This window comes from Coturnix japonica, chromosome 15 (genome assembly GCF_001577835.2).
Source record: "Coturnix japonica isolate 7356 chromosome 15, Coturnix japonica 2.1, whole genome shotgun sequence".
Classification (NCBI taxonomy): Eukaryota; Metazoa; Chordata; class Aves; order Galliformes; family Phasianidae; genus Coturnix; species Coturnix japonica.
This window is the reverse complement of record NC_029530.1, coordinates 6103611-6126744: the sequence shown is the minus strand read 5'-3', so window position 1 is coordinate 6126744 and position 23134 is coordinate 6103611. Positions and strand designations below refer to the sequence as shown.

At 52.7% G+C, this 23134-nt stretch overlaps 2 protein-coding genes across 5 annotated transcripts in view; both read right to left on the bottom strand.

The window, feature by feature from the left end:
* GRK3 (G protein-coupled receptor kinase 3) overlaps nucleotides 1–14480 on the bottom strand; it is a 42932-nt gene extending 28452 nt beyond the window's left edge. Inside the window, exons 1-2 of the mRNA XM_015878344.2 lie at nucleotides 14166–14480; nucleotides 7403–7479 (exon numbers count right to left, since the gene is read on the bottom strand). Coding sequence (XP_015733830.1) covers nucleotides 7403–7479; nucleotides 14166–14278 — 190 coding nt within the window. The 5' untranslated portion in view covers nucleotides 14279–14480. The remainder of the gene's footprint in view (nucleotides 1–7402; nucleotides 7480–14165) is intronic.
* Nucleotides 14481–20408: 5928 nt separating this feature from the next.
* Nucleotides 20409–22616, bottom strand: CRYBB2 (crystallin beta B2). Of its 4 annotated transcripts, none has more exons than XM_015878204.2 (6): nucleotides 22488–22615; nucleotides 22042–22116; nucleotides 21599–21717; nucleotides 21289–21421; nucleotides 20858–21000; nucleotides 20409–20704 (listed from the first exon to the last, which is right to left on the bottom strand). In XM_015878204.2, exons 2-6 carry the CDS (start codon nucleotides 22093–22095, stop codon nucleotides 20536–20538), a joined length of 618 nt encoding a protein of 205 aa, XP_015733690.1. In that variant the 5' UTR covers nucleotides 22096–22116; nucleotides 22488–22615; the 3' UTR covers nucleotides 20409–20535. The 4 variants fall into 4 exon arrangements, with proteins under 4 accessions (XP_015733690.1, XP_015733691.1, XP_015733687.1 ...); XM_015878205.2 differs by having other exon boundaries at nucleotides 22042–22113; nucleotides 22488–22602; XM_015878201.2 differs by having other exon boundaries at nucleotides 20411–20704; nucleotides 21247–21421; nucleotides 22488–22616.
* Nucleotides 22617–23134: the final 518 nt, after the last annotated feature.

Genomic DNA, 23134 nt, shown 5'->3' with positions numbered 1-23134 from the left:
CATTCCGTGCTTCTATGCTTCCCAACAGCCACAGTCCTGTCTGAGCACAGCACAGGGATATCCCCAACCTAATGGTGGCCAATGACACAAGGACTTCCAAGAAAAGGGGCACATACAAAGATATGTAAACATATTCCAATCTCTAACATGACGACTCAGTACAGCACTGAAGCACTTTGTTTCAATCAGCTGCAAAGAACGTGCCTGGATTCCTCCACTAAAGCTCACCAAGAAGCACAGAGTGCTCGAGTTCTGTTCTTTTTCCACTTGTGGAAGTGGTGGGAGTTCCTTAGATTTACAAGTAAGTGGCATTAGCAGCTCCCAGCAAGCTATTAGCGAGCTAACAAGTATTAGCAGCTTTAAATGTCACCGTTGTTGTTTGGAACTCGTTTCATCAGCTCTTTCCCTACGTCACAAGAACTCTCAGTCCCTGGGAAGGACGTGACAATTTCCTTATGGATCAATATTGTTTGGTGATATAATTATTTAGGATGACTTTTCACAATGCAGGTCTGTACCCCCTGATCTTGAATAGACATCTCTCCAAGCCACAACAGGAGGGTATTGCCCAGTCCCTGATGCCCTTAGCAAGCACTATGAGGGGCTTCAACCACTCTATGAAGAATCAAACAGCTCACAGTAACACCAGAAGGTTGTTACGCTGCGGGTAGCACCATCACTCAGTACATACCCACAGCACTTGGTGAGGTAAGGAGGAGCAAAACCACCCCAATAGCAGCAGGGCACAGAACTCTCCCACGTGAATCTCAAAGCCTTCCCTGTGTACTCAGAGAGGAAAGCTGCTGAGAGCTGAAGATTCAGTAACAGATGGTTCTCCTTCTCTCCCGGCTTCCCCTTCTAATTGAAGAAATTATTGATAGAAGCATCTCAGCTCTCTCAGAAACCATTCTGCACATCTCCAGCTCCCTTCCCAACACAGGTTGTTTCTGCACCCACCTTAACAGAGCACTGTTTGTAAGGAGCCAGGACAGCATTTAGGGACTCAGGAACTCTGCCTATTCCCTGACCCACAATGAATTCATAATGAAACTGATGGCCAGAGCTCTCTGATGTGTCTGCTGCAATTCTTTGACTACTGCTGAAAGCCAGAAGACTTCACAGCTTCATCAATTTCTGTTCTACTTACTGTACCCTTGGTAGTGGAGTTTTTCTCTGGTTACTAATGAGTTATCCCACTGAGAAGAGTGAGAAGCACTGACAGGGCCAGACAACTTGCTTCATTATTGCTACAGAGCCATACAGGTAAATCCCATTAATGTTGTTATTATGCCACGTTAGAGACATGGAAAACTAATATTTACCTATTTCACAGCAGGTTTGGGGCCTTAATTAGTCTGTGAATTGTTTGAGGACTCGTGGATAAAACCTCCATGGAAAGTGTGAGGCCTCTGATGACTGCTGCAAAGGGGGGGAAACCAAGGCTGTGCACAGAGCAGTGGCAGTGCACAAGAGGGGTGATCCACTAAGCTAAGAAAGCTGAAGTGAACAACAGCAGATGGAAAACATTGCACATAGAAAGCTGTATTTTTGGTTAGGGAAGTGGCTGAGCAACACGCAAGGTTGGGTTTGTAACACACAGTCATAGAATGGCTTGGGTTGGAGGGGACCTTCAAGACCAACTTGAAATATCCAAGTGAAATTTCATCCCAAAAAATGGATCATCTGTCACACCCTTATCTATCCATGCATTACATTTGCTGTCCATCTTGTCCACTTTCTCTCCTACTTCTCTTACTTCTGGAGTTGGGCCTCCAGCTCTCAGTAACCCAACCCAAATGCTGTATAATTACATTGCATTGCTGAGATGAAGCCTATTTTTCCCCAAGACTCAAATTTTCCAAGAACCGTACTGTATATAAATGCTAATATATATCAGCATATACACATTATCCATTATGTGATGTTCCAGAGGATGATATATCAATTTTCTTCTATTTTAAAGCTCAGATTTAATCTGTAGCTCCTCTGGGAAATCACACAACAGAGCATCTCCTACACTTCTAAGAAGAAAGGTATGGGAGCTTCTCTGGCTGCATCCCAGACAAAGAAACGCTCAATTATTTATGATCAGAAGAAAAATAACAATAATAACAAGCGCATACATTTTTTATAGTGACTTTGGATGCTGTCTGTCCCTGACACACAAGACAGACGTCTCTTTACAACTGCCTACAGGCAAAACACGCACATCTCCTGCACGAAGCTCCATCAGCATCGCTCTCAATGATCTCCAATGTAATTCATGCAAGTAGCGTGTTTATTTCACAACAAAATAAAACCTGTGCCGAGAGAGACGTAGCCTCCAGCAACGCTTAAATTATCAGATGAAAACCAGACCACAAACTCAAGGCTTACTCTGAGAAATAAAATGCACAGAGCAAAGCAGGCCAAGCTTGCAGGAAGGCTCTGAGCGTGCTTTTTCTCTCCTCCATCACTCACACCCCATACATGAGAGGAGAAGTGCTGTAAGGGAACAGCTCGGTGCCAAGTGCCTTGCAGTTTCTGTTTCAGTTTGCAGTCACACAGTGTCTGACGTTTCCTTGTGGTTTGCTCTTGGCGTTGTTTTGAACCCATTGGAGGCACTGTGCAAGGAAAGCACGGCGCTCACCAAACCCATACGGGAATCCTGCAGACCATCCACGATCCAGGTTTTAGCCTGCACTTGAACTGAGAACGAGAAGTCACACAAGAATAGAAGATCCCTCTTAGAGCAGCATTTCAAACGCCATCTCTTGTTCAGCCGCTTACTTCCCCATTCTGATGGTGCCCACTTCTGCGTGGCGGCTGACTTCTCCGGGTCAGAAACGGAACCTCCCCCTCAAAAAACCCCCATCTGAATACACAGTCTGTCTCCTTGCTCTTGCAGAAAGCCTTGCCAAGCACACAGCCATTTCCAATCACAAGTCCCCTTCTCATGCCCACCCATTGCTTGTGCTGCTCCATGCACCCAACCCTGCCCTAACCTTCCCATCCGTGCCCATCCACCAACCCAAAGCTCCGCCGTCTTTCTCTCCTCCCAACCAAGCTTTATTGCTTTCCTCATTATTTCCTCAGAGGACTGTTTCATTAGTTGAAAATGCCAATGACACACAGATCTCACACTTAAATTAAACAATAGCTTCAATAACGCTTCGGGGAGGTGCTTCTCCAAAGCCTGTTATTTTTAGGCACTTCGGGGAGCGCAGTGCGCTGAGCTGCCACACTGCGCCACGGAAAGAGGAAGAGCAAGAATGTTTTTTTTGTATCCTCAACACGTTTTGAACTCCAGATCCATCTCACCAGCAGCACCAAAGCAATGCAACACAATGTGTCCCTAATTGGAGAGAAACGAGGGGCAAAAAGCAAGATTCCTTGCACTATGAGAAACAAACCAACAGTGCTTTGGCTGTTCTCTGCCTATTTTTTGTTGCTTCTTTCTCAACAGAGCTGTCAGTGAGAGCTGCAGGAAACGCGGAGCAGAAGGTCAGCAGAGCGCTTCCCTCTCACTGCAGAAAGTCCCTCCCTGCTGCTGCAGGTTGGTCTTTGCAGAAGGAACTCTGAAATGGACCAAACGCTCATCTGGCCTGAATGCTCAGCTGGAAAGAGACTCGAATACATAGAGAGCTGCAGCAGAGGGAAGGAGGGGCTGAATGCACAGGACAACCAAGCAGGAGCTGTTTGTGCAGGAAGCAGCTCTGGTGTGGATGGCGGTGCTCACCTAGGCTGGGATACCCCCAGATGCAGTTAGCTGGTAGGAGAGCACAGAACAGGAATTGAAGAGGTTTACACTCACTCATGGTGCAGTACAAGCAGTTCCAGCAGCTGCTAAAATATATTTGGTTCTCACCTCTCACACCAAGACCCAAAGCCAACAGCTCTGTGTAGGTGATAACTGAAGTGGCTGCAGACAAACTCCCACATCAGCCTGCAAAACCAGGCCAGGAACCCCTGGCTGAGTCTAACCTGAGGATGCAGGACAAGGGGGAATGGTTTTAAACTGAGACAGGGGAGGTTTATGTTGGGTATTAGGAGGAAGTGTTTCACCCAGAGGGTGGTGATGCACTGGAACAGGTTGCCCATGGAGGTCATGGATGCCCCATCCCTGCAGACATTCAAGGCCAGGCTGGATGTGGCTCTGGGCAGCCTGGTCTGAAGGCTGGCAGCCCTGCACATAGCAGGGGGATTGAAATGAGATGATCTTTGTGGTCCTTTTCAACCCCTGTGATCCTATGATGCTCAATGCCTCTGTTCAGCTCTGATCCTCACCTACCAGGTTGATGCAAGCAGTACAAAACTCCACAATCAGGCACCAAACAACAACAACAAATGGTCCAAGGGAATGCACCTTAATAACCACAGTAATCCCTTTCTAAAAGCAATACTGTGACCCAGCTTCTGTCTTTAATGCCCAGCAGCCACACGTGCTGCAGCAGACCCCAGCTCTCCCAGCAGCTACACCCATTGTAGCTCATCTCCAAACTGCCCTCTGCAAGCAGTGTGCTTTCAGTCCACCTGCCCTGCAGCACGACTCAACCCTGAAAGGATTTCACACACAGTTTTAACACAGTCAAGAAGCAGAGTGGATTCCACATGTCAATTATAGATATTGGAACAGCAAAAAAACCACCTCCCCCCACCACCACCCCAAAGCAAACTCATAATCTGGCGTTGTAGCAAACAGGATGTGGTAAGAAGAAAATTAGCTAAGGTGGTTACGTACTGTGCTCCGAGACATGCTGTACTTCCCCAAGAAGCTTCTGCTGTGGAGGAAGCAGCTTCTGCAGGAGCAGGAGGCTGTGGGGCTGCAGGGCAGTGCTTTGCCTCTGACTCATTCTGTAATTCTTAGAGAGTTCATGACCGTTCTGGAGGAGCCCTCCTGCCAACGGCCAGCAGGGATCATCAGCAATGCAGCTGGTAAAGCCAGTGCCGCTGCAAGGCTTGGAGGCAGGAAGGCATCACCTGGTGCAACTCCATGTGCAGAGTGGCAGCAGATAAGTGAGCAAAGCTCTGCTCCTTTTCCATTGGAAAGGAGGATACTGAGAAACTGAACAAACTGGGAACTGGAGCTGTAAGTAAGAATTGTGGTCTTGGAATGGTCCTCACTTACATCACCTGCCAAAGCAAAGGGAGGTCACTGGCTGGATGAAGCTTTATAATGAGTGCATGAAGGAAAGCAGCAGGTCCAGCAGCAATGCTCCCTTCAAGCTGGGTCTGACCCACACACCTCACAGTGCAGCAGTGCCAGGGCAAGGTGAGCAGGCTTCCCATTACCACAACTTACTGATCTTACAGCATAGCATAGCGCCTGCCTGCAACTGAAGGTGCTTTACCACAAGTTATTATGCTAATGCATGGAAACAGTACAGATTTAATGGCAAAGAACAAGCTAGAAAACGCAATAAAATTTAAATGAGCCACCACGGTACAAGAATACAACGTTTTCAAGTGCAATGCAAAGTATTCTGTTAAAAACAGTCCTATTCCATCTTTGCTCCTTCCCCTCTAGACCCTTCCTCCAATGGGAGCCACCTCCAAGCTCCAGCCCCGTGGGCACAGCTGGGCTTTACATCTGGGACTGCACCACAGAGAGGAGGAGAGCTCCGCACATCTGTGAGCTGTGCATCTCCAGTAATGGGAAAAGCTAATCCCCTAATGACAGCCCAGGCTCTACAGTTCCACTTCTGGCAGTTACCAGAGTGGGGAAAATAAGGAGATAAAAATCTTTCATTTCTTCCAGGGTCAGTTACCTAACTGTAATTGCTGTGACTTATCAGTATAACTGCAACGGTCTTCTCTGTTCTCTGGAATCAACTGTTAATGAAAAGTATTCAATTACATCAATACAAATATCCATTACATACAAGCTGTTCCATTCGAATTCATTTGTTATTTTAGTTTTTAAAAAGACTTCTTCATTTCGTTGCCAACAACGAGAAACAAACTGTATGAGCCAACCCTTACGAGGTTGCTTAAAACCCCACTTCTTTTGCAACTGCCAGGCTATATAGCAAGACATCGGTGCTTCAGCAGAGACTGTGGATGCTGAAGGATGTCAGCACAAGCAAATGAGATATCCCTGCATGTACCAACATAGATGCAGTGCTGTGGGACACCAGAATCAATAGGAAACAAGGCACAGCAGCACCTTGCTCATCACATTCTCTCTCCTTCCCATCAGGCAGGAAGAGATGCACTGACTTCCTCTCCTTCCCAGCCCATCTGTTGGTTTTGTCCCCATTTTGCAAGGCAAAAGCTGTTGTACCATCACTGCAGACTTCAAGCAACCCGCTCCTAAAATCCACTGGACAAAGACATCACAAGCTGCCCATGACATCCACTGCACTGCTTTATACCTATTAAATATCCCAGACCAACACACGTATATTTTAACCATGTTAAGCCTCCGGAAAGCAGACTGACCTCACCACCTCTGCAACCAACTTTTCTCTCTTTCTTAAGTCTGCCCACCCTCACTTCTCTCTCTCACAGCCTGCACCGAGCCCTGCTGCAGTACTTCCTTGTAGGTTGCACTAAGCAGAAGCTAAGTAAGGTCTGTTTGCTGCCTCTGCTCCTTCCTGGCCTGCTCCCAACAGGTCCACGTACGTCCTGCAACCCAGTGCCAGGATGGGACGCAGCACTCTGCCAAAGCAGGATTACTTGCTGTGCCTCGCAGGCTGTGATCCTGCAGTTATATTTAGTTGTGTGATCGAGCTGAGACGTCACAGCTCGAGGCTCACTGTAACACCCGGCTTTGGTAAAATGCTGCCTGATCTGCAGCTTTCCAACCCCTATCTGTGTGATTCTCCTGCACAGGCACTCGTACCTCCTGTTTACAGAGCTCTTAGTGTGGTTACAATAACTAAACGCTGATATTTGTGCCGGCTTGCTGGATGCATCCATCCATCCCCACCCTGCATGAGCTCTTCTCAAGTCACTTCTCCCAGCAGTTCAACCCAGCACCTGCCAGTGTCACCCAGGCACCTTTCCATGTGCTGCTATGGGAACACCCAGCACACAGACAGCACGACAAGCACAGTATTTTTGCACAACTGCTCCCTGACCAAAGGCTTATTATCCTGCAGGAGAAAAAAAACAAACAACAAACCACCCAACTTAAACTGATGTGACACATTATATTGTTGACAAGCCCATACCAACTAATACAATTTTCTCCTCCATGTTTCCAAGTAATTCGATTATTTTTCCAGTAGTTTTCCAGAACATGAAGTTAAGCTGACAGATGGCCTTGCTTCACCTTCTACCCTTCCATATTTCATCCTACCAAAGGCTTTTGTTTCACCAAGTCCCGTCCACGCTCCATCCAGGTCATTCACTATGTGGCTTCTCGCAAGCCAACCTTAAGAGACTCATGAGAACAGCAGCTCATTGCAGTAGGACTCACCTATTTTTTGATGGAAGATCTTGTCGAAGGTTAATTCACCCCTTTCCTCGAGGTACTTCTGCATGACGCTGCGGATGCTGAAAGGGAGAAAACAAAAGAGGCAATGAAGCTGCTTCTTTTAACAAGACTCTTCACATGCTTTGGAGAAAAGGGTCATTGCAATGAAACACCCACATAAAGGCCAACGTGGACATCACAGCTCAGCCATATCTCTGTATTGGGCCTTCCAGTCTTAGCCAGCACCATGCAAATGAAAGCACAAGTCAATGGAGCCAACATCAGGCCATTCACACGGCCATTGCCATACATCACTTGGAATATCAGCCAGTTGGCTCCATCAGGAGCCCGGCTTGGCTGCGGTGCACTTAACATCTCCTTTGGGCTAATTTATAATGTCACAACCACTCATTGAAACCGCATTAACAAAGATTCTCTTTATTTATCAAGCAACGTCAATATTCCTTTTTAATACAATGCTATCAAAAATTCATATGGGCAGCAACACAAGTCCATAATCATCAAATCAATGCGGCACGGTGGTGCTGTGCCATGATACCACCGTGTCACAGCAGCATCCAGCCAATATTCCCTATTTCCTTTCTCTTGTTTCCCATTTAAAAACTGATATTTTCATGCACACTTGGTAGTTTTTAATCAGAATAGCCACAGATAACCCACAGAACAGATCCCTGCCCTAAATAAGGCTGTCAGAACCACTCACACCTCTATAGAAACATGGCTGAGCACCTGATCCCTGCAAGATGCTCCAGACTACTCTATGCCAGGGAAAGGAAAGGAACAAACTAGCACTGAAATACAGCAGAGCAGGCTGGCTCTCACAGCCAAACCCTAATGCTTCATGGAGGAGGAAAACCAGATGGCTTGGGGTGTTTGGCACCCCATGAGGATGATGCTCTGGTCCCAGCTCCAGTTCCCATGCGAGCAGCAGACCAGCACTAACAGAATGAGCCCTTCTCACAACAAGGGTGCTGAGAAGGGCTCTGTTCTGCCATAGGGATTGAGCAGCAAAAGAGCACGTTAAATCTGAGTCTAGACAACAGGAGGAGAGAATGAGAAATGTAACGTGTGAGCGAAGTGCCCTTGGGAAACACACTGTAATGGACACATCTCTTCAGCAGGGCTGCTCCTGTTCCCGTACCTGACCATCCGACCCTCACCCATATGTCAGAGGTGAAGATTTTACAGGGCTGGGAAGAAGCAAAGCAGAGTCCACACATCCTTCAGCTGGATGGAACAATCCGCAGCAGAGCCCAGCCCATGCCACAGGCAGGAAGGAAGGCTCCTCCGCTCCCAACGCCAACCCATTAGCTGCCCTGCAGGAGAGCAATCCGCCACTAAAAGCCACACTTTGCAGACAAGTGGCCATTCCTCAAAGGCTCTCCCTGTCCAAATGTGCTCTCAGCACTAATGGGAGCCGTGGCCTTCCCGCGGGTCAGCTCGGTTCACAGCGCGACCCACCTCGATGGCAATACTGAAAACAAGCAAAACAAAAGCTGGCTGAAAAACGAAATCCAGGGAGACTCCAGAAACAAAAGCACATCCGACCGTACTGGAGAAAAACCTTTTGTCTGTATATTATTTTTACTTCACAGGGGAAGAAAATAGCAAGCAACAAAAAAACTCAGGGATGCTCAGCTTGCTGTCCGCACGCTACGGGTGTGCTGAGCTGACAGGGCGAGTACACAGGGCAGAAATCAATGGGCAGACTTAGAACTATAGAATTAGACTTAGAATTATAGAAACCCTAAGCTATAAAGCAGCTTTGGTTGGAAGGGAACTTAAAGATCCTCTGCTCCATCCCCCTGCCGTGTGCTGGCTGCCCCCAGCTCAGGCTGCCCAGGGTCCATCCACGGCCTGGGGCACCTCAAGGGATGGGGCACCCACAGCTCAGGGCAGCACTGCCAGGGCCTCACTGCCCTCTGAGCAAAGAACTGCTTCCTCACATCCAACCTCAATCTCCCCTCTTTTAGTTTAGAGCTGTTCCCCACTGTCCCATCCCTACCATGCAGGAAGGTAGCCGGACACAGCAGGTGTGGGCAGAAGGAGCTGCAACAGAGGGAAACCAGCAGCATTCATGTTAATACTTCCTAAAAGTTCTGCTATTAATTTCAGTGATGTACCCATTCCGTCCCTACGGGTTCATCCTACTGAATAATGCAGGAGTTGCTCTGAAAGCATCTCACACCTCGGAAATGGAAGGCTGAGGAGTGATGCGATGCTATGTGTGCACACACATACATTCCCTATTGGAACAACATCAAGAAGCTATTTGCTGCTGACCTTCTTGCCGTGGTGTCTTAAAGGAGCTTTTTAGCATTTATCCTAAAAGCAGATTCTCTTTTGTCTTGTAAATCAATACAAGTTGGTTGGTGGGATGCTGTCTGGTATAGAGATGCCCACCAGAGCTTGAAATATACTGATCACAGCCACCTTAATACACCTGCAGGCACTAATAAGTTCAGCCATAAGGTGAAACAGAGGGAAGACAAGCAGGCAGAACACAGGGACACATCGCACTCCTTCCAGCCACTTCACTTTGCTTCCTCTCAGACTTGTACCCACTTCAGAGTTCATTACAGGCTCCAAGTGATTCTGTTCTCAGGTATCACCAAGCACATTAGACACATTGCCACTGCTATTCCAGCAATCCAGCCGGCAAAGCGAATTCCCAGCCCATAAAGGACCATTGGCCCATCTAATCCAATCTGCTTATCTCCTATTTGTGATGCGCCCGATTGGAAGAGGAAACAAATCATTAGGAGACTGAAAAGGCATTTTTGGGCAACAATGAAATAACACAGAAAACATATGTTCCTTTGATTCTTTTTACTTCCTAGCACCCTATAATACTGCTAGAATAACCCTGGCAGCAACGCCGTATCCAATTGACTTAATTATTTTAATAGAGAAATCAAAGCAATCATTGGTACTAAATTAATTAGCGCACATGCTCATTCAGCTCCTCACCCCATCAGCTGATGAATGGAGCAGCCATCAGTGCAAGGGAACACTCTGATCCCTCTCTGTGCACAGCACATCCCCACACATCCCACACCCATTTGCACACCGTATTATGGACCAACACACCAAACCCCAGAGCAGGACCAGGCTCTGCCATCCTTCATCCCAATTACACCCATTTCTACCCCATTTCCCATCTCAGCACACTCTTTTCCAAGCCATTGGAAGAGGGTTCCAGTCCAAGTTCACACTTCCAAGCCATTCAGCTGCAGAGAACCGATGCCCAAGCAGATCCACATCCGCAATGAACATTAATGGAGAAAGCCTGCAACCTAAAGCATGGAGCTGTGAGCTCAGCACAGACACCAGCCCTGTGCTCCTTGAAGACAGCCTGCATTACCATTGCTAAAACCTGAAACCAACACAAAAGCTCCTAAACACATGAATTTTGCAGGAATAATTACACTGAACTGTAACGTCAATGGTGACCCCCATCAGAACAGTGGAAAATAATGTGCAAGAGTAAAAGGCTGAGCAACCAGGAACGACACACAGCCCACACCAACTGGGATGCACCACACCTGGCTGTGATTGACTCATTTACAACCACAGGATGTGATTTGAGAGCCCTCAGTGCCTCCCTGCACCACCCAAAGGCCTCCCACAATGGTCAGCAAATACACCTCAATGCAACACCAGGATGGCACATGGTCATTACAATGTATTCTTCCATACTAATGCACGTGAAGGGTTCAGCAATACAATGTTTACCAAAAGCAAAACAAACCAAAGAAGGCTCAGCCTGTGTCCTGCTAACCCATTACTTGCTGGGACCCACCAGGCTGCTGTTCTGCCCATTTAATTCAATTAGACTATGCACACACCTGCACCTGACAGGTTCTGATAGGCTTTCTTCTAATTGCATTAATTACCCCCAAACGTTCCTATAGATAAGAAGCTTAACACAGACCTTTCCGCATGACCTCGCATTGCCCAGCACTGTGCTCAGCCCTTCTCTGGCACTGCAGTGCCAACACACTGCAGTGGTACCCAGAACACAAGGGAGGTCCATCAGTCCTCCACCTCCCCATAGCTATCCTGCAGTGCCAGGCACCCACATTGCATGGTCAGCAATGGTAGCTTCCCCCAGAGCATCCCTCGGTATGGAGCACACAAAGCTGAACCTGTTCCCCAGTTGCCCTCATTTACCTTTTGCTTAATTACAGTATCAGCACCCAAGGGAAGGCCCGTGATTAAAACCCACTGCACCTCCCACATGTTACTGATTTCCTAACAGGCTTAGCCCCAACTCTATATGTGTGCTATAGATAGCAGTGCTGCCCTGCTCAGCCAAAGCTCTCCAGCAGCACCTCTGCAGTTCAAGTATCCTTATGCTGTTTGAGCTGAAAGGGACCCCCAAAGGCCATGTGTTCCCACTGCCTGCAGTGCTCAGGGACACCCACAGCTCCATCAGTGCTCACAGCCCCATCCCCTGACTGTGGGTGTCTGCAGGGATGGGGGCATGCAGTGAGAACAGGGGAGTGGGAGACCAAAGAGACCTGGGAGAATCAATCATAGAATCAACAGGACACAGAGCTAACTGGTGAACAAGCAGGTTAGAAGAGATGAGCAACTCCTACAACCACAGCAGTATTAGAGAAGCCCAATGGACGCCTGCTCTGCTCTGTTCCCATGCACCCAGAGTGAGCCCCGCACCCACCTCAGCTCCAACCTGCTATTTCCTGCCCCTATTTCCTGCCCCACTCATCTGCACTTCCCAATATGTAAATCTTCAGCTCACAGAACAGAAGGGGCCAACGAATCGAAAGAGCTACCGTTTACTTCTCTTCCCATTGAGCACAAGAAGGGGAACCTACAATTTATAGCCAAAAGCAAAAGACTTCAGTAACCCCATGAAAACCCTAAAGGTTGTAATGCAGTTCATTGGCTCCTTTACTCCCAAACCTGAAGTTAAACACTGAGGCTTCATAGTGGCTGACATTGCAGCATCCCCTCTTTCCTCCCCAGCTCCCATCCCTGCAGGCCCTTCTGCCCACCCACCTGCAGAACAGGCCAAGCAAACAAGAGATGCTGCAGCTTTCCCAGCTCCTGGGAATGAAAGAAGGAAACACTGAGAGGCTGGGCTAGTGATTTTAAGCACCAAACCCAAACAACCGTGCTTAAAATCACCAGCCCAGCCTCTTCTCTTAAGCACACGTGTCCCATTGGCACGTTCTGCCCTGGTTCTTCCCAAGCTGTGACATTTAACAGCTCAGGCACACAAACAATCTGAGGATGCTCCACATGAACCCAGCAACCAGCAGCCCCACAGCCAACAAACTTCACCCTCACAGCTTGGTTGCTGCTGAGCCTTGGCCCGCAGCCTTGGAATCTGCTCTTGCCCTACAGCTCTCGCCTTGCAAACAAGCACTGCAGCAAACCCATCCCCTTTTGCTTTGCATCACTTAACCCACAGACACAAAATGGTGCCAACAGGTGCACAGGGCTCCAACAAGAGCACGACCTGCAGGGAATAAGGAGATCTTTGCAGCATTGCTGGAGCAGACGGTGCAGGAGCTGCAGCACATCCATGCTATTGCCTGCTCCTGGCTATGCAGCATGGCTGTGGTGCTGCAGGGCCCTGCTGTGCACATAGAGAAAGCCAAAATCTCCCTGGGGAAAGGGCTCAAGTGCAGACCCAGAGAGGAACGGAGGCTTTTCTGTGCATGGCGGTGGGTTTTGTGCTGTTACTATACCAACCTGCATGCAAGCAGTTGATTTGTATTATATAATTGTACATGGATCCTTCTGCCAGTAGCACACGGTATTTAAGTATGCCCAATGCATCGTGTTGATTCTAACAGAGGGGGTTTGGGGGGAGGGAGATAAATAAGATACACCAACAAAAAAAACGGCCAGAAACCAACATGAAGACATCTGACACCAGAGCAACAGTCGCTGCTTCCTCCTGAGTGAGGAAATCCCTGCTCTGGGCCAAGCAGCGCCCATTGCCAGCCCCCCCTGGCCCCAGTCGAGCCGCTGCTTCCCGTGCCAACAACGGCTGCAAACCGCTTCCCACCTTCCTCCGAGCACCGGAGCCGCTGCTCTTATCTCCATCGATAATCAGCTCGGTTTGCAGACGGGTCCTTTCACATCCAACCCCGGGTGTGCGGCGGTTCGGCCGCATCGCATCCCTGCACGGAGGAGCCCAGCACGATGCCAAACCATGGGCACGGAGCGGGTGCACCTGCCGGGGCTGCAGCCTGCGGGCAGGTCGTGCCCTATGGGCACAGCACGGAGCTCAGAGCGAGACAAACGCTGCCCGGTACTGCGAGCTGAGTGCGGGCACAGCGAGAGCTTCCAGCGCAGCAGGAAAGCGGTCCCAGCTCCGGCTGCACTCGCCCCATAGGGGCTGTATAGGGGCAGCGTGGGGCTGACGGCTTCGTGCCCGTCCTGCGGCACGTATCTGCCGGCCCGACGGCTCGTCCCGCTGGCTGGCACCGTGCATAGCCGGGCATAGCGGGCATAGCCGGGCATAGCGGGCACAGCGGGCACAGCTTCCCGAGCTGCACAGCCGGGCACAGCGCAGGGACCGACGCTCCCCCGGCAGCTCCGGGTCACAGCGGATCGGTGCTCCCGCATCCCCGCTCCCACCAACCCCCCCCCAATACCCCGGCTGCCCCAAAGCAGTCAGCAGTCGCTGCCCACCCCCCCATACCCGGAGGTGCCGATGCCCGGCGCGGTTCGGGCCCCTCCACGACGGACCGTAACCCGGCGGTACCTGGGCTCGGGCAGCGTGATCTTCTTGCTGGCCCGTGCTGCCGGCGTGCTTTTGCTCTTCTCCATCGCCATCAGGTAGCTGACGTCGGCCAGCACAGCCTCCAGGTCCGCCATGTTCCCGCTCCAGCCGCCGGGCTGCAGATGGAGGCTCGGCCGGGCACAGCCGCCCCCGAAGCGGGGAACGGCGGAACGGGCTGCGGGGTTCGGCCGAGCGCCTCCCGCGTGCCTCGGTGCCGAGCGGCTGCTGCGTGCGTGCAGCGCGGCGGGGCCGCTCCCCGCCCTCCCCCTGTCTCAGTCTATCTCTATCTATCTCTATCTCCCCCCCTCCCCACCCCAATCTCCCCTCCCGGGGCTCTCCTCCGACCCTCAGCCCGCTGCCGCCCAGCCGGGCGGGTGGGATACCCCCCCCACCCCCAGCGGGCGCAGCAGCCTCAGCCGGGCCGCCCCGCAGCGCCCCCCGCCCCGCACCGCCTCCCGCGGGCGCTCGGCCCCGGGCTGCCGGTGGCGGCCATGGGGCTGCGGTGCGAGGGGCTGCGGCGAAAACGCGGACCTGGATCGAGCGGAACGGGAGGGGATGGGGGGGGGGGGGGCCAACAAGATAAAGTGTGTGGGGGGGGTGGTGAGCTGACGCGCTGCTGCGCTGAGCTCGTGTTCTTAGTGCTGTCTTCCAACCCTTATTTATGATCACGCTCTTGTATGAACCCCACGGCTCCGTCCCCATCCCCACGTGCAGCCCGGTGCTGTCTGCGTGGCAGCCGGCGCATATGCAGATTTTCTCTCCTCTCTCTCTTTCTCTCTCTCTTTTGAATTTCTTCAAATATGTCACAAATAATTGGCTGAATGAAAGGCGAAGTCAATGACAAGTCTGAAGGGTTCCAACTCAGCTTGTTGTGAGCTCTTTTCAAGTGCCGCCACTCCTCCTTCCTACGGCTTTCTGAAAGCTAATGATCTGATTAGAGCCGGGGAAGGCACAGAGCCGCCGTGACAGCAGCGAGCAATGGAGCGCGATGCTGGGCAGCTCTGTGCTCTGTGGGCAATGGGGCTGAGCTCCGAGCTGTGCCCCTCCATGAGCACAGAACAAACAGGATCCCATTGGGTACCTGCCTTGTGATACGGGCCCTGCTGTGTTGGACTGCTTGGCCTCCAGGCAGTATTTCTTCTCCCAGGTGCTGGGACAGGGATGTGCAGGGAGGTGATGGGGTCACTATCCTTGGAAGGCTTTGAGGAAGGTGGGGATGTGGCACTGAGGGATGCACTCAGTGAACATGATGATGGGGATGGGTTGGGTTTGTTCATCTTGGAGGTCACAAAGAGTCCACCTGCTCCCTGTTGGCACGCTGGAAAACCCTTGCAGAAAGCCCCTTGGAAATAAAGGCAGTGCCATGCAAAGCTCTCCCCTCTCAGCTCTCATTCTGGGCTCTTCGTGTTCAATGTCTGTTTGCACTGAAGTTGGCTCTGGCTGCCTTGGCTGATCATTCACCCGAATCCAATATCCCACACCTGGTTCCTGAACCAGCCACGACACTGACATTAACAGCAAGGCAAACAGCAGCAGGAGCCAAGTCCATGGCACTGCCACCACCACCACCACCCCCTGTCCCCATCCCCTGTCCAGCTGGGAGGGAATGCCCCCACCCTGCCCCCCCATCACACCCCAAAGATGAGGGACAAAGGAGGGCCTGCTCCATCCCCAGAGCTCACAGAGGCACACCGTGCTGCTGTCGTGCTGCTGCTTTCCCTACTGGGTTGCATTGCTTCATTGCAGCCAAAGTTGGGAGCTGTGCATCAAGGTGCCCATCCAGGTGCTGCAGCTCTATGGGCAATCCCCAGGGAAGCATTGGCACAGCAGAGGGACCTGAACAGCACTGTTTGTGCTTCCCCCACATCAAAGGGGCCCTTGTCTGAATCCTTCTGTCTGTAGCCTGGAGGAGAAGGGGAAAGATTGGTTCCTATTAATAGCCCCGCATCCCACCAGATCCCAGCCTTGCGAGGAGCCATGAAAGACTGCGGCATCTGATGCTCTGAATAAATGAGGTAATTTGGGCAGAAACGTGTGCTCAGCAAGCCCTGATTCCTGCCTTCCCCGGTCTGGGAGGAGATGGAAGCACCAGAGCAGAACAGCTCAGAGCCTTCATGCCCAGAGAGCAGCCCAGTGTGGCTGCTGCAAACCCCAACAACTCCCCACCCCACAGCAAAAGCCCACCAGCTCTCAGTGCTGATAGCTGCACTGAGCCCAGCACAGGCTTTGCAGGAACGTGGACCATCTGCCAAATGATTCCTCTGCCCTCTCGGCGCCCTTGTAAAACACACCAGTAGGTGATCTTCATTTCACAGCTGAGGAAGCTCAGCTCCAGAGCAGCCACCATCCCTACGGGGTTGGGAGAGGTGCTGAGAGCACAGCTGTAGCACCTCTCAGCTCCCAAGCTCTGGTAATGCTGAGAGCATCTTTGCTGCAGGGTGCTTTGGGTTGCCCTCCAAACGAGCTGGCATTGCCACGCACGGAGCTCAGAGCAAACAAGACCTGGAAGTGATTGCAATTAACCACTAAAAGCAATGAGCTCCTTTCTGCTTGAGTAGAGCAGGGAAGGGCTACATGCCTGTAAACCACACGCAGCAGGACACAGAGCACCCTGCTTGCCACGCAGCATGGCCCCGTGCCTCAGCAGATAATGATCTTTGCCTTTGGACTTAATCTTCTCTCTTAATTGCTTGTCATTCGGAAATCTCAGAGGGAGCCAAGGTGGATGTTCCCCCTCATGGGATGCAGTAGGTCCAGTCCTTTCCTGCTGTGGTCCTGCTGCAAGTGTGTACACAGTGCACCCATGGCACCCAATGAGCCCATGGCACCCAGTGCACCCAGGCACCCCATACTTGGCCCCACTGCCATCACCCAACCTTGCACCAACGTGTGCAAGCTCTTGGAGCAGCTCTTGCTCCTTGCTTCAATGACAACTGAAGAAAGGACAAACCTGAGGAGGAATGTAGAGAACCAGAGAAAAACGCTGTTCGTTTTCCCCCTGATTTCTTAAGAACTCCCCCAGCAGCTGATCTCTGCAGCACCGCCATAATCCGGTGATACATTTTAATCCCATTACGTTGCCATGCGGCGGCTCACAACCCGCTCGGCCTATGGGGAACAGATGTTCCCTAATTGGCAATTCCGCTGCCCAGGAGTTGACATCACTGAAAATAGTTTCTTTGCCTTTCATGTTGACATTGAAAGCGAGACCCCGCAGCGGCTTTTACAGCCCCCAAATTGCATAATGGCAGTGGCGGCTCCCACTGCAATTACCCACCTCCAGCTGCTGCCTGTTGGACTCGAGCAGTGATGCTGGCACTGGACCACTGCAGGAGCAGCCGTGGTGCTGCTGCCTGCTTACAGATGCCTTTGGGTGAAGCTTTGGAGGTGAAGACAGGATGCAGCTCAGGGAACTGCAGGGCTGCTCCTGGGTTTGGAAAGCAAGCAGTGCTTTCCCATTGAGGAGCCCAGCACAGCCCCAGCTCATTGCAGCCTTCTGAACTTGAGCTCATCATTCCCACCTCCTGGTGCCAACTGGGACCATTCCAGGCACCTGTGCTCACCATGTAACCATGCCCAGCTGTGCATCCCCACCTCTGCGTGCCTTCAGCCCTTCTTCTTATTCAACATTTGTTTCTGAGCTGAACGTTTCCTAAGGGAGATTTGGGAAAAATACTGCTGCAGGGCACGGGGCAGGAGCCGCCAAATCCCCACCGCTGCTCTAATCCCCTGATACATGTTAATCCCATTATGTCTCCATGTGGCTGTTTCCATTTCTGGCTTTGGAAGATGTGATGTTTCTTAATTAGCATTTTAGCTGGATGGGAGGGAGGTTCATTTGCTGGAGGAAGCCCAGGAAGCCATGAAGCTCCCCCGTCTTCCTTCTCCTCCCTGTTTGTGCTGGTGTTGGGAAATAAAGGGCACAAAGGAAGCAAACCGTGCTGGGCACTGCACAGAGCATCAGGATGTAGATGTGGCCATGTAGATGTGGATGGTGGGTGCAGGCTCTGCCATCACCCCACTGTTCACCTGGTGAGGAAAAATCAAGCTGAGTTTGACAGCCTGGAGAACAGCTTTAGCTGCAGTCTATTGGCACGGCAGCAGAACCACCCACAGGCAGGGAGAGCTGCACGGCCGCCAGCACAGCAGCAGTGCCACTTGAGCAGCAGGTCTTAGGGACACAGTAAGGGACAGCCCCAGTGGGGGCCAGTGTGGGATGGCAGCCACCTTATGTTTCTCAATACAAGTCAATTAAAAATCAAAGCAATCAGCAATGGCACAGTCCTGTCCGGTACATCCTGCACAGCCACATGCTTGAACACTGCTCTGGAGGAGTGCTGGGCTCCATGGGGGGGTTTCCATGGTGGCAAACCCTGCAGCAGACGTGATTGTGGGTGCTGCAATGAGGAACTGCCATCACCCTTCTAAGGCAGCACTTATTGCTGCTCACATCAGCTGATGGCGGGGTGTATGGGATGGGATGGGATGGGATGGATGGGATGGGGTGGGATGGGATGGGATATGGGATGGGATGGGAATGGGATGGGATGGGATTGGGATGGGATGGGATGGGGTAGGATGTGATGCACTGGAATGCGATGCGTGCAATGGAATGTGATGGGATGTAGTGAGATGCACTGGGATGCGCCTTCCCTTGGCAGATGCAGGTGATGGGGCCGGGGTTACCGATGAGCAATGGTGAGTCAGAACAGGAGCAAGTGCAAAATAACAGAAGCACTTGCTCAGCGCGTTGCACTCAGCCAGGAAATCACATCTCCTCCCACATGGGCCCTGCAGCAGGCAGGGTGCAGCCCACCCCCATGGAGGAAGGCGCCCAGCCAGGGCCAATCCTGCTCCTACCCGTGTCATGGTGCTGTATCTCTTCAGGTCACAGAGCCCTGGGGACAGCCATTGGGGGAGACAGGACTCCGTGCTGCTGGACCCATTGGCTTCCATTACTCCATCTTGGCAGGGCCAGAGAAGGGCAGCACTCACAGCATGCTGTGGTCCAGCACGCGGCACTAGGATGTGTATAACAGTGTTATTTACACCCTGGGGTCATGAAGGCTGAGGGCAGTGGAAAACCCAACCTCAGCCACATCTGATTCACCCCAGGCCCCATGTGAGAGTGGTGAGAGGGAAATCCCCCAGCAGATCAGGTCAGGGAGGTGCCTCCTCCAACACACTCACATTTTCCCCTGCTGCTGTCATTGCTTTCCCTTGAGACCCCCTGTGTCTCCTTACCCCACTCTTACAGTGATGTTTCCCCCCTCCCAGATGCTGCAGTTTCCTCCTGACAGCCCAAACCCCTCTGCTGGGACCCGGCAATGGCAGCAGCACATGGGCAGTGTCAGCACGCTCATCAAACCCGTTTCTCCCAGCAGAAATGCTCAGTGCTGGGATGGTTCTGATGTTTTTCCCTTGGCACAGATATCTGCAGGCAGCCGGTTCCGCCGAGGCGACGCAGCGAGGCGCTGCCAAGCACGATGCACAGCGGGGCTGACATTTCCGAGCGGCATTTGGTGGATGATTAATGCTGCACAGTGTGGGGCTGTGCCAGAGCCGATGGTGATGCGGGGCATGGGGGTGCAAAGCCCCACTTGTAGGGCTGACAGCCCCTGGTGTCCCCATTTGGCTGCATCGGTGCCAAACCCACAGCAGAGCATCCCCATGTGCAGGGATATGGCTGCTGTGCCTGTGTCTCCATCAGACCCCATTGGAGCCCATGCTTGGGTACAAGTAATGCACTCAACCCAGCTGTGCCACCCACCCTTGTATCCTGCACCTCTTGCTCCAGGTGCAGCTCTGCGTGCATGCACTGCAACACGCAGCCATGGTGATGCTGCAGGGGGGAACCAAGAAGTGCTGCAGCTGTGCAGTCCCCACAGCCCTGCATGCAGTGCTGCACTGGAGCTGGCGCTCAGCAGCTCAACTCAGAGTGCAAATGATTGAGGTGCTATTTAGTGTTTTTAATGCTAAATTACAGGCTTATTATGGGTTAAAGAAGTCATTAAGCAACACTATTAAGCATCAGTAGTGCTTAATAACTGCTTTATTAAGCATTGAGGTATCCACCCAGCCACCAGGGTGCTCTGAGGACAGCTGTGCAGGCTGGACACCCACCCACCCTGCAGACCCCACGGTGATGCGAGCATCTCCATCCCCACAGCCCATACACAGGGAGGTGACCACTGGGTGCCCACCAAGGAAGGACCCGGACCAGCAACTTTGCAACTCCAAGCTTTATTCGGTTGCGGTGTGACTCACACGGAGGGAGATGGGAAGTGAGGCCGTGGGGGCAGCGGCAGGTGGGGGCAGCGCTCAGCCCCCTGTGCCCGGCAGTGCAGGGCCTTCAGTTGGAGGGGTGATAAGCGCCGCGCTGATGCCACTGCATGTCCCGAATGCGCCGCACCGACTGGATCTGAGGGTGCTGGGCACCGAACTCGGAGCTGTCTTTGTAGTCACCCTTCTCAAAGAGGTACTGGTAGCCTCGGTAGCCAGGGTACTGATAGCCCACCCACCTGCGGGCAAGCACAAGGCATGACTCAATGGCCATGACGCGGCCCAGTGGCCACAACACAACCCAATGGCCACAATACAACCCAATGGCCACGGGATGGTCATAGCGTGGTGCCACGTGGGCACATCATTGGCTCCCCTCGCCCCATACTCACGTGCCACTCTGCACCCTCACAGAGGAGACCTTCTCCTGGTAGCCATGCGCATGGAAGCTGGGCACATCGTCATCGATGATCTCAATTTTCTTGCCGGTGAAGCTGGGGTTCTCATACAGCACAATCTTGTGCTCCTGGCTGTCCTGCAGTGGGGAGAGTGGAGGTGGGGATCAGCACTGCCAGCCCCAGGGCTGGGCAGGGGGCAAAGCTTGGGGCCGTGGGGAAACTGAGGCAAGGGGTCCCCCCGCCGCGCCCCCCAGCAGCCACCCTCAGCTCTCGGGGCACCACTCCCCATCCCAACCACCCCCTGGGGGTCCCTGAGTTCTGCCCCTCCGCCCGCGGGGCTGGGGAGGGCGGGGGAAGGCGGGGGAAGCCATCGGGCTGCAGACCTTGGTCTGGCGGGTGGGTAGTGGCTGTCGGGGTGCTCTCACCACTTTGATGGGTCTCAGGGAGGTGATGCTGTCACTTCTCCGGCTGTTGGTCCAGGAGTCCCAGCGGGGGTACTCCCCCTTCTCAAACACAAACTGCTCACCCTTGCAGCTTGCCTGCTCGTAGCCCACCCAGCTGGAAGGGAGCAGAGGGTGGGCTTCAAGGGGGGGCTGGGATGAGCCCCCCAGCCATGCCCCCTCTTCAACATCCTATAAAACCCAATGAGCACTGCAGTGCAGGGGGAGCAGCCTCCATCTAAGGCAAACCCAGGTATATCCCTCCCCCCTGGAGCCCAAACCTCCACCAACGTACGGTCCAGAGTGCACCAGAATGGAGCCCACTTTGTCCACACCGGCATCCTTCAGGTTGGGGCAGGCACCACTGAGCTCATGGCAGCGGCCCTGGAAGTTCTCCTGCTCGAAGATGGCAATCTGCAGGAGAACGTGGCCATGAGAGCAGGGCATGGCCCACACTGACCCCAAAACACAGGCACTGACCATAGGGCCCCCCACCCTCATGGCACAACCAGCTGCCAGCTCAACACTGATTTCATGGTTCAGTGGGGCAGCAGGAGATCTCATCTCAGATCACATCTGTGGGGATGGCAGGGGACTGGAATCAGATCCCAGGTCCCTGGGATGCCTTGGTCATAGATGACACCCCAAAGGGCAGAGCAGCCTCATGGCCACCCCAGCATTGGAGCTGCAGTTGGGGAGCCCAGAGGGGCTCGGGGTACCCCAGTCCCACAGACTGACCTTGGAGCTGGCGGGCTGCTGCTTGGAGGCCGGCATCTGGTGTTCGGAAGCCATGCTCAGCTGGGCACGCTGCTTCTTTGGGGGGAAGCTCAGCATTAATGGCTACCAGACTGTGCTTGTGGCCCCAGCTCTGTGCCCACATCTGCACCCCATACCCAGCGCTGAACCATGCTGACCCCCAGCCTGACCACGTCCCCCACTGTGCTGCTCGTAGGTTGAAGCCCTGTTCCCCATGGGGTGAGTGAGGGTCCCAGCGCAGAGCTGGGATGGGCTCTGTGCACCAAACAGCCACAAAATGGGGCGGTTCTGGTCAAAAGTCTTATGTCTGACTTAGTGCCCAGCTTTGGGCAGCACTGCCCATGGGTTGCCCAGTTGTCCAGGTGAAAACTACAAGACAGGGTAGAAACGAACCCAGAAAGGATAGGACAAAAAGAGAGAATCCTTACCAGTGAGACCAGTACCGCCTGAGCCAGTGGAGGGCTGGGGCCGAGAGGTGGAATTTATACCGCCTCACAGCAGAACCATGCCCAGACTATTTACCAAATAGCTACAGCATGATTCAAAGCGAGAATGCTGGATTAAACCCCAATGAAAACCTCGGTCAGCTGACCCCGCCGGGCCATTGTCTCCCGAAACCCCCAAGTCGGAGTTATTTCATTAGCTTTCACATTCGCCTCACCCGCTTTGTTGGGTTTGTTGGCAAGGAGATTTGGAGTTTGCATGCATCAGCCGAACGCATGCCAAGACCCAGAGCGACCCTTGTGTGAACAAAGGCCCGCCAGCCCTGCTTCAGGAGTTTTGGAGCCAGGGAATTGATCCCTCCGACAAACCGCCGCGAGCGCCCCAACTGCTGCCCTCAGCACTTCCCTCCTGCAATGCCAACCCGAGGGCTCCGACTGCAAACCACCTGAGTTACCCAGCACTGTGTTGAGCTGGGTGAGCTCTGGGGGGTCCTCCTGTAGCCCCAACCCCTTTTTGGGGCCCCCAGCAGTGACTCAGTGTGGGTCCCATCAGCACATGGGGACAAAGACGCTGTTGGATCCTGCAAGCTCTGCACCTACACGGTGCCTGCAGGATCCCACTTGTGTCCAAG